The following is a 15186-nucleotide window of genomic DNA, read 5'->3' on the forward strand; positions in this document are numbered from 1 at the left end:
CTGTGTGGGTTGTAAGTTGTAACCGCCGGGGGAGATGGGTGGGAAGGATGACCCGAGCATGGTTTTCCATGGATGGCTGTCGAGTCGACTGATTTCCTAAAAAAAATGGGCTGACCCACATAGATCAAAACCTAGCATCTCATCACAAAACTAAACTCGCGTCCAATTACACGGAAAAAAAGGGCCACCTGTAAGGCCGTGTGGAACTCCCTCTCCCGGCCTGTGGCCTCCGGACAACCAGTCAACCAGAGAGGAGAGCGCGTCTCGTCGCGCGCACGAGCAGGCGCCGGAAACATGGCCATGGCGGCGCACGCGAGACGGCTGGCGGCCTCGCGCGACGACCCGTCGGCCGCCCCGACGTCGGGGAGGTCTCAGTTCGACCTCTCGTCGGGGGCGGCCACCGCCGTGGTGTTCCTCTCCATCATCCTCTGCTTCATCCTGCTCTGCACCTACTGCCGCTGCGCTCGGCAGCGCGCCATGGCGGCCGCGCGCGGCGGCCGTGCCATGCGCCACGGCTTCCCGAGCGCCCTCCTCCGCCCAGCCGACGGCGCGGCGCTCCCCGTGGTGCGCTACGCCGACGCCGGCGCCGGCGCCAAGAAGGGGCAGCAGCCCGAGGGGGACTGCCCCGTCTGCCTCGAGGCCTTCGGCGACGACGACGGCGTCAAGGTCGTCCCGGCGTGCGGCCACGTCTTCCACGCCCCCTGCATCGACCGGTGGCTCGACGTGCGCAACTCATGCCCCGTCTGCCGGTGCGTCGTGGTCTGCCACTACGCCGGCCGCGCAGGCCCTGGTGCCGGCGACGACGGTGACGACCAGGAGATCGTGCTGGAGCGCGTGGTCGCCATGATCGAAGCGATAAGAGAAGAGGAGGCCGCGGCGAGGCGCGCGCCGGCGACCGCGAGGGCCCGGGGGTGATGACGCGTACATGCCTGAGGGTGTACAGGCACAGCTAACCTAACTGGGTAAGTTTATGTTTTAGCTTTGGTGTGATAGTACAGAGTGGTAATAACTTCACAATTGTGCAAATTCTCTTAAGAACACTGAGTTGTGTATGATCAAAGCATTATACATATAGAATGTGATGATTGTCAGTTTCATTGTTCAATAAAAATAGCTATGAACCCTATTTCTCTAAATTCGGCGAATAGCATTCCTAAGTTTGCTGGTCTGTTTCACCGTGGTAGGCTCCGAAGAGGCAAAACTAATGCAAACAAGGTATTATTAATCAAATGTTAGTTGATGTAAAAATATATATTGATTATGTTAGCATTTGTTAGGATATTTGTTAAATGTATACTCCCTCCGTTCCGAATTAGTTGTCGCGGGTATGGATGTATCTAGATGTATTTTAGTTCTAGATACATCCATCTATGCGACGAGTAACTTGAAACGGAGGAAGTACTTGTTAATCATTTTGAATATATATAACCAACGACCACCTTAGTCGCAGACATTATAAACCAGGTAAGCTGTATTCTCAAGGCTATCAATTATACATGCATAGACAGCCAGCCAGAAATTGAGAAAGAAGTCTCCTCCTTGTTGGCTAAAGGAGCACAAATCATTGACCCCTTCCTCGCCTGATCCTCCATTTTCAGAATAAATAAATGTAAATGGGGCCAAGCCAACTAGGAGACATTTTGTTCTATATTGCTTATATTATTGGATAGGTATTAGGTGGTTGCTTTCCAAATCCAATTGTAGCCTGCGCCAATTTGTCACTTGGCAAAACTACAGCCCGCTAGATAGCGACACGTCGAATACCCAATTCGAGCTTTCGCTAATAATAAATAAATAAATATAAAATAAATTGAGCTATCTTATCCCAGTTCCTATCAGATAGGATTTTTTAGGTAGAGTAGCATACTAGTTTGTATGTAGATATGAAGCCTCGCAACCCATATGGCTTAATAATTACTCTCTCCGGTCCGTTTGAACTAAAACCTTGTCACTTATTATGAATTGGAGGGAGTAATATTATTTTAGGTACTATAATTATTTGTCTAAAATACATGCAGCAGATTCGGAGCGCCCACCGCATGTTTCAAGATCAGTTCAGTTCAGAAGCCATGCTTCAAGTTTCAACAAAGAGGAGCATGTCCTTGGCTTTGAACACAGGATCCTATCAGCTGATCCATACTTTCACCGAAGCTGGTGAGTGCAAAGGACATTCGAAAGGCCGCTGTCTAAACACAAGCTATTATTTCTTGATCAGCATGCAAGCCAAGAGTTCTCCAGGCACCAATGCATGAACATCATCAACATGTGGACTGAACCCAACTGTTTTCTTCAATGATGACCTGACTGCCAACAGTTTCAGATTGTCCAATCATCCCGAGTACCCAATCATCCCCCATTTCTTTCTTTGCTACTAAAGACCTCTTGTAACCATTGCTCTGTTGGGTCCCATTGTCACATTCAATCAAAGAAGCTATATGCCAAATTGTGTTTGACAGAATACTGTCCTCAACAAGCGAATAACAAAGTAATCGACAGACTATGTGCATATACTCCCTCCGTCTCAAAATAAGTGTCTCAACTTTGTACTAAAGTTAAGACACTTATTTTGGGACGGAGTGAGTACTATATTACATGTGAAAGAACATTAGCCTACAAAAGGATATCACATGAGCAACTATACAATTCAGCAAGAGAAACTACACTTATCAGCAGTTGATTAATTTACAAAGATGAACTAACCAACGGTTATGTTGGCTCTGTGTAAAGGGAAGAGTGGTCTGTGTGGTTATATGAACCGATGAATTTTAGGCTATCCCCTAGCACCACATATGCTTGCGACAACTAATAATCGGTTGAGACTAAGTGCAGTAGGGCCTCCCAACTGCTAACTGTGAATGGTTGTTGTTGCCATGTGATTGCTTCATCACTGAGACCTGAGAAGTGAGAACCATGAGCATTTTATTCTTTGGGGGGCACAGCTTCCGGTGCAGCTCAGAGCACATATCCAGTTCTGCACTTGCTTGGAATTACTCAGCTCTTGCACGGTGGTTGTCTGGGAATGCCGGTACCCTCCGATGTCAACAAAATATGTCCTGATAATTAGACAACCATGTCGTTATGAGGACACAAATACTGATTGATGTACTCACGCTCACGCTCGCGCATTTACAATATCAGGAAAGTATAAAGAGTTATCAGTGATTTCCTCATTGATAGAGGGTTTACTGCCATAAGCTTCTTCAATGAATGAGTTTACTGCCATAATTTTCTTCAATGAAAGAGGGTTTCTTACCATTGATAAGTGTAGTTTAGCCCAATTTTATGACACATTATCTGCTATCAAACCATGCAGTCCATGTGCCGCCAATGTTACACATTCATGTTACTGTTACTTTTTTGAGTTTCATCACAACAAATCAACTTTTTATGGTGGGAATTCCCAGTACTACATTAGCTAGTATCTACTGCATCTGTCATGGTGTGTCTGAGTATTCGATAGCAGGTAAAGTTTTATCGAAGTAGCAGCCTTGAATTTAACCCAAATTTTTTTCGTGCTCCACATCTAACAAATCAAGTTGCAATTGCATGTAATCGAAGGAGCAGGAGAATACATGAAGTACCTGTACTGTGGACTGTGGGCCTTACGGTTATGGCACACAGTTGCTCGTCATCCCCTAGAACCATCGTCCCTTCCTTGCAGTTGCACTTTTCAACTCCATAACTAGTTCTTCTCGTTGAGCCTCCACTTCTGCATATTGCATGCTCACGTTGAGTAACCGATCCTGCATGTCTTTTAGCTCTGACTCCAGTTGTGCTATCCTGTTCCCATCCTTGTTATCCTTTTCATCCCTGCTACCGAGTTGTCCCTCTCCCGTTGGACTGTACAGGGTAAAAAGAGAGTATGATCTTCTGAAAGGTACCCCGATATCATCGATTGATGCCTTACAGTAGTAAAAACCGCATGAAACGAAAACCATTCTAATGTGCACAATATTTTGATCATGATAATGGTACGATAAAGGTTATATATTAGAAGTTGTCCATTTACGGACGCACAAATCAAATGTCTCACTGTTTCTTTTCTCTCAATCAATAGAAACATTTTGACTGCACGCATTCTAGGATGTCATCTATTTCCAAATGGATGTATTCTGCACAAGGAGACCATCTGGGGGCGGCAATGTTGCACCCTTATATTAGATGCACTGGTGACAGCAGCAAGTAAAGGCTGAAAAGCAGCTGGGAGCATGCATCCAAACTATCTTTTTGTATAGAATAGTTTTTTATTTTTGAACATTTTTTGTATAGAATAGTTAATACCACACGGATAATTTTACATGAATGTTGTTTCTTATTATGGGGATGTTAAAAATCTGACGTCGATTTTTAACCATGGCAAATCAACCGTTTTTTATGGCAAATTGTGTTGTCGCCAGGATGGCAATTTCCTTTAGCAAGCATGGCAAATCCTGGCAAAAAACTAAACATGGCAAGAATTTGCCATTGCTTGCTAAAGGAAATTGCCATCCTCGCGACGATATAATTTGCCATCTCAGGCTTTCAATTTGCCATGCTAAAAAATCTGACATTCGATTTGTAGCGAAATACTTCTTTTTAATGCTTAATGGAGTGGCATAGATGGTCTGCAGCCTTCAGAACATGGGAGTTTAATTAAGACTCCCATATGCATGGTATAGCAAAGGAAATCTAGTGAAAAATGTGTTTTGCTAGTAACAGATGTCAGAGGGAGGAGGGATGCGATAAATCACTAAACCTTTGCAGCTGCGCCCTATATGATTTATTTTCCTCCAATGCATCAGCAAGTCTAGTCTCCAGTAATTCTAGCTTTGAGTGAATGTCTAGATCTTCATTAACATGAGTACCTCCATTGTCATTAGCAGCGTCGTCATTACCCTAAAGTAGCAAGGAAATAGTTAAGTGAAAATAGTGCACATGGCCATCACATTTAAATCTACGTAACCCTGATCTAGAACAAGTTGAGGTATAATTCTAAATGGCTCACCTTATTTACTACAAGCTTTGCTTGAGTGGATTTATGACGATTTTCTTCATCAGCATCATGCAAAGTACTCTGGATACAAGAGACTTTGTCTGTTAACATGGCATTCTGCACCTTTAGTTCTTCACATTCTTCAGATAGTGACTGCAGACGCTCTTCTAATTTTGTCTTTTCAAACTTAGCCTGATCAAGAGAACTTTGTAGTTTGAAAACTTCATCTTGGATGCTTGCCATTTTGCTAACCTGGATTTTTAGTCCAGAAATTTCCTCCATTACTTCCTGTTTCTCATAATCACTGGATTTATACTTCAACTCTAGTTCGTCTGAAGTTTTCCTTAAGTTTTCTTCATTGGATCTAGCAGCTTCCATCAATCTTGTCATATGCTCAACATCTGTTGTCAGCGTTTCCTCATTATGTTTGGATGCGTTAAGCGAATCAATCAGGCCTTTAATTTTGGTTTTAGACTCTGTACGAAGATCTTCCAACTGAGACTGATAATGTCTCATTTGTGCACTGACATCTTCAAGGTTAGCCTCAAGTTTAGCCTTGTCTGCTCGCAGGATGGAGACCTCATGTATGCTATCCAAGGCAGCACTTTCTTTCTCCCCATCTGTGGAGGACAGCTGTGCAGTAAGGCTCATGACCTCCCTCTCAAGATTCTTCACTTCACCAATCTTTTCGTTCTCTATCTTGTGTAAAAGGAAATGTGCACTATTTATCCTTTCTTCGTGTTCCTTGTGCTCCTGGAATATATTCTCCAGCTCTGAAAGCAAAGATTGCTCTTTTAAAGTTACCTCTTTTTGAAGTGTAGAGAGTTTTGCCTCTAGGAACTCTGCTGTTTCGAACAAATCCATTGTCTTCCTTTTTGATTGATCTAATTGCTGCTCCAGCTGTGCACAATGGTCATGTAATTCCAGCTTCTGCTTCTTTAGGTCAGTTGTTAGAGTCTGAAGAGAACTGCATTCTTCAGCAACACTATCAATTGTGGCCTGTAGTTTTGCATTTGATCTTCTTAGAGCCTCCGAATCCTCTTGTACTTCTGACAATCTAGTTTGGGACTCCAAATGCTTTTGCTTCATTTCCAGCTTTTGAGCTTCCATCTCTGCTTGCTGCTGTTCTACTAAATCCTTAAGATTTGCGATAAGTGCTATAGAATAATCCATTTCTAGCCTGGTTGACTCCTCTTCACTTGTGAGAGAAGTCAACTGAGCCTCTAGTTCAGATATGAACTCGGAAAACTCAATATTCTCTTGTTCCAGCTTTGTTACAAGCAACTCTAGTTCAACTTTGCGGCTTTCAAGCTCGCTAATCTTTGTTTCGAGAACCTTATTGGCAGAAGCATGAGAATCTACGCTACTGGTAAGCACAAGGAGATCTTCTCGCGCTTCATCCAAGCATTTTGATGTCATGCTACTTTCTTCAAGTGATGCTGCCAGACGTTCCTCTAGCTGATCCTTCTCCTTCTGAATATCAGAAATAGTGTTCTCCATTTCTGTCGTACAATGTTGCAGACCATTGATCTCCTGTTCTTTCAGGATAACTGTACGCACAAGCTCATTGATCTTTGTTTCGAGAACCCCATTGGCAGAAACATGCGAATCTACACTGCTGCTAAGCACAAGGAGATCTTCCCGCACTTCATCCAACAATTTTGAAGTCGTGCTACTTTCTTCAAGTGATGCTGCCAAACGTTCCTCTAACTGACTCTTCTCCTTCTGAATATCAGCAACGGTGTTCTCCATTTCTCTAGTACAAAGCTGCAAACCATCGATCTCCTGTTCTTTCAGCATAACTGTACGCACAAGCTCACTGATCTTTGTTTCGTGAACCTCATTGGCAGAAACATGGGATTCTACACTGCTGGTAAGCACAAGGAGTTCTTCTCGCGCTTCATCCAACCATTTTGAAGTCATGCTAGTTTCTTCAAGTGATGCTGCCAAACGTTCCTCTAACTGACTCTTCTCCTTCTGAATATCAGCAATGGTGTTCTCCATTTCTCCCCTACAATGTTGCAAACTATCGATCTCCTGTTCTTTCAGCATAACTGTGCGCACAAGCTCACTGATCTTTGTTTCGAGAACCTCATTGGCAGAAACATGGGAATCTACACTGCTGGTAAGCACAAGGAGATTTTCACGCGCTTCATCCAAGCATTTTGAATTCATGCTACTTTCTTCAAGTGATGCTGCCAAACGTTCCTCTAACTGACTCTTCTTCTGAATATCAGCAATGGTGTTCTCCATTTCTCTCGCACAATGTTGCGAACCATCGATCTCCTGTTCTTTCAGCATAACTGCACGCTCACTGATCTTTGTTTCGAGAACCTCATTGGCAGAAACATGGGAATCTACACTGCTGGTAAGCACGAGATCTTCATGCGCTTCAACCAAGCATTTTGAAGTCATGCTACTTTCTTGAAGTGATGCTGCCAAACGTTCCTCTAACTGACTCTTCTCTTTCTGAATATCAGCAATGGTGTTCTCCATTTCTCTCATACAGTGTTGCAAACCATCGATCTCTTGTTCTTTCAGCTGAACTGTATGCACAAGCTCACTGATCTTTGTTTCGAGAACCTCATTGGCAGAAGCATGGGAATCTACACTGCTGGTAAGCATGAGATCTTCATGCGCTTCAACCAAGCATTTTGAAGTCATGCTACTTTCTTGAAGTGATGCTGCCAAACGTTCCTCTAACTGACTCTTCTCTTTCTGAATATCAGCAATGGTGTTCTCCATTTCTCTCATACAGTGTTGCAAACCATCGATCTCTTGTTCTTTCAGCTGAACTGTATGCACAAGCTCACTGATCTTTGTTTCGAGAACCTCATTGGCAGAAACATGGGAATCTACACTGCTGGTAAGCATGAGATCTTCATGCGCTTCAACCAAGCATTTTGAAGTCATGCTACTTTCTTGAAGTGATGCTGCCAAACGTTCCTCTAACTGACTCTTCTCTTTCTGAATATCAGCAATGGTGTTCTCCATTTCTCTCGTATAGTGTTGCAAACCATCGATCTCTTGTTCTTTCAGCTGAACTGTACGCTTCAACACATCTAAGTCAGTTTCAGTATCATCAGGTTCTTCACTTCTCAGTCTGTAATGTTTTGAACTACCAGTGTCAGCCCCCTCCAGTTCAGTGGCATGGGAGAGCTTTTCCCTCAGCTCAGATAATTCAAGTGTTCTCTCTTTTAACTCCTCTTGGCTTTTCTGGAACTTCTCTTCTAGCCCACTGAACTCGGACCTAAAATTCTCCAGATTCAACTCAAGGTCAGCACATTTTCTCTCTAGGTGTTTTATCTTATATGTTGGGCTCCCCACATTGGGCATTTCTTCACTATTAGAAATGCAGGGATCCTCTTCTTTCGCCACCCCACTCGCTTCTTTCAACTTGTATATAAGCCTGAAATTTTCCTCCGTTAATTCAGAACAGTCATTCTCAAGCTCCTGCATTTTGACCTTCAAAAAATCATTTTCTTTTTCCAATTCAAGATAAATAGCATCTGGGCCTGCACCATCTGCATTCTCCATTTTGAGAACACGGTTCAGTTTCTCCCTCAACACTGTGATTTCATCTTCTTTTTGTGACAGTATTCTAGCCCATTCTGCAGCTTCTTGAACTGTCGATTCACTTTTGGAGACCTCGTGGTCAGCCACATCACTCACTTGGGGAAGTTTGGACATTTCCACTCTCTGCAGTTCTATCGTTTCTTCCAGTTCTTGGAGAATGGAAACAAGCTCTATATTGGTCTCTTGGGTCTTGTTCAGTTGGGCTGTTACTTGTTCAATTTCTTGCCTCAAGGAATCCTGTTCAGAAAGTGAAGCAGAAAGTTGCCGTTCTAGCTCAGCCTGTTGCTTGGATTTGTCAGCACACTCATTCTTCAATGTCTTCCGTTCAATTTTCAACTTGCGAGAATGTCTCTCCCACATTTTTGCCGCGTTACGTAATTCCTCAAGTTGTTCTTCGGCGGTGTCAAGGTGATTTTTGGATGAATCATCACCATGAGACTTTGATGCTGACAAACTTGCATCCTGAAATTACAGATGCAGTCTGCAGTTATACATAGTACACTGAAAAATCGCATGTGCATTCGACTAATGCATGGACTGGGAGTTATCTCCATTGCATACAAAAGAAATAGTGTGCTGATTGCTGAAAAAGGAGGTTATTTTCCTTCGTTCGCTGTTATCCATATTCAGATATCTAGTTATCTATAATGCCAGTCTCCTCATATAAAGGATAAATGAACGAGACAAGTTCAGTAGAACCACGGGACCGGGGCTCCACGTCTCTTTGCCGTTACTTCCTTCATTCCTAAATATAAGCTTTTTTAGAGATTCCAATACAAACTACGTACGGAGCAAAATGAGTGAAACTACACTCTAAAATACGTCTATATATATCCGTATGTGGTCCGCACTGAAATCTCTAGAAAGGCTTATACTTAGAAACGGAGGGAGTAGATGGCAACTCGAGATCTGCACTGTGCAGAGTCATTTGGCCAAGGACCGCTAATCAAGTACAGTAATTTCTTAACCTATGGCGTTGCATAGTCTTCTTTGCTGCTCCTTGTCAGAACAGTGAATTATTAAACAATAGTTTCTCTCTCGGCCGAGTATTGCTGTTGTGGCAGAAGGCTGTGTCAGCCCAAGCATTGTGCAGCACAACAATTTAAAATATCTGTCCCATGCGTTAAGCCATTCTAGCTAAACAGCCCGCAAATCACACATATTGGCACACATCTCCAGGCCGTTCTTTTTAAAATTAATGACATCTAGAGGTGGAGCCGGGCTCCATGGTTCTAAAAGATGGCCCTCACTGAATGGACATCAACAAGTAGATAATATTAGGCAAATAATTGCAAGAGGTGTGGCAACCATAGGTTAGATAAGAAAAATAATCTTTTGTTTGCTTGTTCACTTAGAACAGACATTGACCAGTGGGTTAGAAAAGGAGCTGAAATACGAATGTTGATTGGATCTATCTCAGACAGAAGAACACAAAACAAACACCCTCTATTGAACATACATCGGTAGGTACATAATAAAACGGATATGCATTCCCAGAATACACATGTTTAATATAAAAAAACATATCAGTCCAAGTGAAAAATTCTGACTGCAGACATTGAGATCTAAGAACAAGATAACTAACAACCCAAGATCATCAATATGAAAGTGTTCTTTGAAAATGGAAGAAGTTTATAAATGTAAATTGTGACTTGGTCGTCCTTGTGCACATTGGGCATATAACTGCCGGGGAGTTTGTTTCAAAGATTTCGAGTGCAGGGGGATTAAAATGAGAAGCAATAGATAGCTTCAACAAGCCAAACTATACTTTTCAGCTAATTTTTCGCCTACTTTAACTCAAACTCGCAACTCATCAGTGGACAAAACTGTTCAAGCAGGAACTAATATAACATATGAAGGCATTCAAAATGTTTTATGTTGGGCTGCGTATGTGTATGTTTATGCGTGAGAGTCTAGCCCAAGTGGCCCATGTGTACTTGTACATATTTATGTGTACCAATGGAAGAGAAAGAAGAGATTCCACAAACTTCCCCAAAATCCACCTTTTATTTCATTTGATATACCTGTCATTTATGAGGACCAGCAAAATATTTTCGAAATAAAAGAAAACTTGGACACATATGAATTTTAGCCAAGGCATCATACCCTATTTCCAGATTCATCTGCATTATCAGCTTCTAAATTATTTTCTGATAAAGATTGAGCACCCTTGTTCAACTTCAACAGAATGTCAAAGACGTCTGGCTTTTTGTCCATCTCATCATTGGTTGGACTCTCCTTAAGATTAGAAGATAGCTCTTTCCATGATTTCCCACTGCGCATAATGCCAACATGACAACAGAAAATAAGTCCTATGAGCAGTCAAGATACAACAAATGGTAGAAGTTTTGGTAGTCAAATAGGTTGCCATCAAAGATTAAAGATACAAATGTTTGCAACCACCAGAGTGAAAATAGGAAATATGGACATGTCAATGTAAAACATGGTCAGGTTACCTTGATTTAGATTTTGCGCCAAGACATTGAATCTTAAGCTGCAATTAAGAGACACCAGAGATCATCATAAACATAATAAACGGAGATTTAGTCAGAGTTTATCAAGAATTTTAGTTGACAGCTAGAGATAACTTTCATCTAGAAATTACCTTAAACCCACCCCGGCAATGCGAATCAAAACTTGTGAACAGTAACAAAAATAGGTCTAAATAACATCATTACCCCATGAGCGTCTTGAAACATTACGATTTGGCATTAACTATTATTTTATCTGAGACCTGCTGTTTAGTTGATGAAAAACAAAAATATCATACAGAGAAATAATAATTTGGAAAATTTATTTATGAGTTCATCTGTAAGAGCTAAAATTATTAAATCTAATGCTTCCTGCTGGGCTATACAAGTGCATACTGCTAGTAATACTAGGTTACAAACAGAGGCTCGCAACCATTAACCAACATGCATATGATAGTCTAGACTCTAGAGAAAGTTAAGCATTTATTGTACATGCAAGAATCAACTAATATAGATGGCACATGGCAGGTCAACAGAATATGAGCAAAATCCTAGAGAAAGTTAATCACTTCAGGGAACTAACAGTATAACTAGATGGACCAAAGCTGTTGTTAAATTTGAAGATCATATGGGATCCAATAAACCATCAGAAATTCTCTGGGTAAAAACAAGTACAGCTAAATGAAATCTACCTGTAAAACTGTGCCAGAATTGCACTTCTTCAATGGCAAAGAGATGTCAGTGGAGTCTGATGAACTGAGATAGTTCGTCAGATTTAGGTACGCTTCCCCAAGAACAGCAGTTCTTGTTGATCCCTGTAACAGGAGATATGTTGTTAGTAAGCCAACGGAATAATAAAGGAATGGAAATTTGATAGGCAAGTGAATGAGGTGGAAAAACATGCTGGCAATAGCCATACCATGGAAACAACAATCTTGCACTGGCACTCCTGAAATTCTTGTGACACTTCATCTTTAGGAAACCGAATTGCTTGCAGGATGGAGTCATGCCATTGACAGGCTCCATTAATAGCAGCCGCTTTACTTGACTTGGCAATTGTTTTTCCACTGTCTACTGATGTGATTGTAATGAGCAGCCTGTCTGATACTACTGGTACCTGTTGAGCAAGCACCAATAAGAAATTCATCAACAAACCTGTGTCATCCATTTGTATCGGTATGTTCTTTCCTTTGAATGATCTGCCGCACTGCCATGTGTTTCCATATCATACCAACCAAAATAACTACAGCTATTCAAACAATTACTATTAGATCTTGCAAATCGTCAAGTGTCACCGAATGAAGTAGCAAAAATCCTCAATTTGTTCTATCAGCCCATCTCCAATCGAACTACTTTAAAATGCATGTGTGCTGCTAGGATTGCGATCGAAGCATGTCCTGCCTAGTATAAATGGGAAACTCACAACCTTCAGATGCCTCAACAGCCGAATGTTGACGGCATGATCGCAGCGAAGCTTAAATATGTCTACTTTGCTAATAACTCTAAATAAATTGATCTCCGAACACATGAGCAGATCAGCATTCTCTGTGCGACCGGCATCGCCTTTCTCTGACAGCGACGAAAACACACAAAACGTGGCTAAGGACGAAGCTTCTCCCGGTGTAGGACCAGAATAGGCATGTACATTTATCGATCTTCCTGAACACGCACGTTTCAATCACACGTCCATGCTGCTCAACCCATCACCAATGAATTTCCGGATCCACCCCACTAGTACAAATTACCATTCGAAATCTATCGATGCGATAGGAAATTAATTTAAGATTCAACCCATCATGCGAAGCTTTCTCTAACCCAGAGACGGGAAACGCATTGAGATTCCCGGGGTAACGATACACCCTAGCAACCCCCGAACCAGCAATCCCAAATCGGTCGAAATGCAGCGGTGCGTGAAGAGGATGCGTTCCCGATCAACATCACCTGAACGGCGTGGAAGCTGGAGAACCTGAACTCCATCCGCACGCCGAGCCGAACCGACGAGCGGCCCCCATTCTGCCTCGACCTCCCGCCGCCCCTCCCTCCCCTGCCGGCATCTCCGGACTCGTCCATTGGCGCCGCCCGATCACCCCACGTCGCTCAGGCGCGGCCCGGCCGGTCGCGCCCTCTTCCCCGTCGCCCCTGCCGCGGCATGGCACGGACCGCTCTGTTCGTCGACGGGGCGGAAGAGGAGCGAAATGGATTGGGGAGGAAATCGCGGGAGGCGGCGAGGAGTTGGCGCCTAGTTTAGCAAATGGGCCGGGAGCTTAACAAGGGTGGGGAACTTCTCGTCTCGCCTTTTTTGCTTTTCTTTTCCAGTTTTTTCTTTTAAAAGAAACTTTTCCTTTCCGAATTTAATTTCTTGCTCGCTTTCTGCAATCCAAGAACGGCGATAAAACATTTCCTGAAAAATTATAGAAAGACAATACCCCCTCCATTCTATATTCCTTTTCATGCAACCGTGGCACATCATCAAGTCATGCATATTACGCATAAATGACGATCTTTTTTCATTTATACATCCACAGTCATGTCAAAACAGCAAGCCACTGCATTTCACTCCTAAGTTAAGTTATACTAGTTTTTAGTTAACATTTGTGTTGTCATGTACGATATATATGTTGGACGCTCGGAGCATATCTATGTAGTTCAATGCTTTACGCTTTTTGTTACAAATTGCATCAAATGTTCTTCCCTTTTTATCACCATTTTATTACATCTTCCTATGTTTTATTGTTTCAAAACTGAAAATAGAGAACACTCTTAAATATGTGTTTGCATTAGTTTTAATTATTCTTGTGGCGCTGATATATGTATTTCATGCAGCGTCGGGGCTTTGATGACCGTTGGTGCTCCTGGATCATGCAGCTAGTTCGATCTGGTATCACGGCGATCTATATTAACAGCGAGGTGGGACCATTCTTTAAGTCGTCTGCAGGAGTAAAACAGGGAGACCCGATATCCCCACTCCACTTCAACCTCGCCATTGATGCATTAGCGGGGATTCTGGATAAGGCTAGGAGGGTCGGCCACCTCTCGGGTGTAGTTGGACACTTGATCCCTGGCGGAGGGGTCACCCACCTACATATGCCGATGACACAATGATTATGGTGGAGGGGACTAACCTCGACATCGTGAATCTTAAGTTCCCACTCTTGTGTTTTGAGGCTATGTCTTGGACTAAAGATTAACTTTCATAAGAGCGAGGTCATCATCTTGGGCTTCTTGGGGAAAGAGCAACATAGGATTGCATTCAACCTCAACTGTCGACTGGCCACATTCCCCATCACATACTTGGGGATGCCAATGGCCGACTCGAAGATCCTGGTAAGTGCGTTCGGCCCTCTGTGGGACGAGTGGCATCTAGGACTGAACCCTGGCGTGGATAGTTTACCTCCAGGGGGCAAATCGATCCTCATTGGTGCAAACCCAGCGAGCCTTCCCATGTACATGATAGGGTTGTATATCCTACCGGAGGGCGTCCATAGCTCCTTCGATAAGGACCTTCCTAGATTCTTTTGGCAGGCTGCTGATGGCCGCCAAAAGTACCACATGGTTAAGTGGACAGACATTTGCCTGCCCAAAGACCAAGGTGGCTTGGGCATTGTGGCCTCCCGGCGTATGAACGTCACATTAATGTTGCGATGAGAGTTTGGAGAATCTTGCGCGGGGATGGAGGGCTATGGCTTCAGCTCATTCAGACAAAATACCTTAGGGGTGAGCCTCTCTTGGCATGATCACAGTTTTGGCAAGCCATTCAGAATATCAAGGAGGAAAATGGATTTCCTTCTCCATAGGAAATGGAGACACGACCCAATTTTGGTTGGACCCCTGGTTGGGTACCGAACCGCTACGTGTGAGGTTCCCTGGTCTCTTCTCGATCTGTGTGGATTCGTCCGCACTTTTCTCATCGACGGTACGCGATGGACAGTGGAATGTTCGGTTTCGCCACACCTTTGGACAAGCGGAGAGTGATGATTGGTCTAGTCTGCGGGCTGCTCTACCACAAATGATGTTGGATTATCCGGACACTATGTTGTGGAGGCTCGCCCCGATGATGGAATTTTCGGTGCGCTCGGCATATCATGCTCTCTGCCAGTCACCTTCCACACCTTGGTTAGCTCCAATGTGGAAAGCTCCCATCCCCCTAAAGATTAAGATATTCGTGTG

The 15186-nt window shown here is 43.3% G+C and overlaps 2 protein-coding genes across 4 annotated transcripts; one reads left to right on the top strand and one right to left on the bottom strand.

Moving 5' to 3' along the window:
• The first annotated feature begins 200 nt into the window (after positions 1-200).
• Positions 201-2470, top strand: LOC123127526 (RING-H2 finger protein ATL39). Of its 2 annotated transcripts, none has more exons than XM_044547260.1 (2): positions 201-962; positions 2019-2470. In XM_044547260.1, the coding sequence occupies exon 1, from the start codon at positions 295-297 to the stop codon at positions 913-915; it is 621 nt and encodes a 206-aa protein (XP_044403195.1). In that variant the 5' UTR covers positions 201-294; the 3' UTR covers positions 916-962; positions 2019-2470. The 2 variants fall into 2 exon arrangements, with proteins under 2 accessions (XP_044403195.1, XP_044403189.1); XM_044547254.1 differs by having other exon boundaries at positions 203-962; positions 2022-2470.
• Positions 2471-2495: 25 nt separating this feature from the next.
• LOC123127511 (myosin-2) lies at positions 2496-13273 on the bottom strand. 2 transcript variants are annotated; one of them, XM_044547244.1, is made up of 9 exons: positions 12961-13273; positions 11939-12136; positions 11712-11834; positions 11005-11042; positions 10655-10823; positions 4985-9010; positions 4736-4875; positions 3582-3840; positions 2496-3053 (listed from the first exon to the last, which is right to left on the bottom strand). In XM_044547244.1, exons 1-8 carry the CDS (start codon positions 13087-13089, stop codon positions 3636-3638), a joined length of 5028 nt encoding a protein of 1675 aa, XP_044403179.1. In that variant the 5' UTR covers positions 13090-13273; the 3' UTR covers positions 2496-3053; positions 3582-3635. The 2 variants fall into 2 exon arrangements, with proteins under 2 accessions (XP_044403179.1, XP_044403182.1); XM_044547247.1 differs by lacking the exon at positions 2496-3053 and adding an exon at positions 3256-3294.
• Between the last annotated feature and the right edge of the window lie 1913 nt (positions 13274-15186).

The sequence above is a fragment of the Triticum aestivum genome, chromosome 1B (assembly GCF_018294505.1).
Source record: "Triticum aestivum cultivar Chinese Spring chromosome 1B, IWGSC CS RefSeq v2.1, whole genome shotgun sequence".
Classification (NCBI taxonomy): Eukaryota; Viridiplantae; Streptophyta; class Magnoliopsida; order Poales; family Poaceae; genus Triticum; species Triticum aestivum.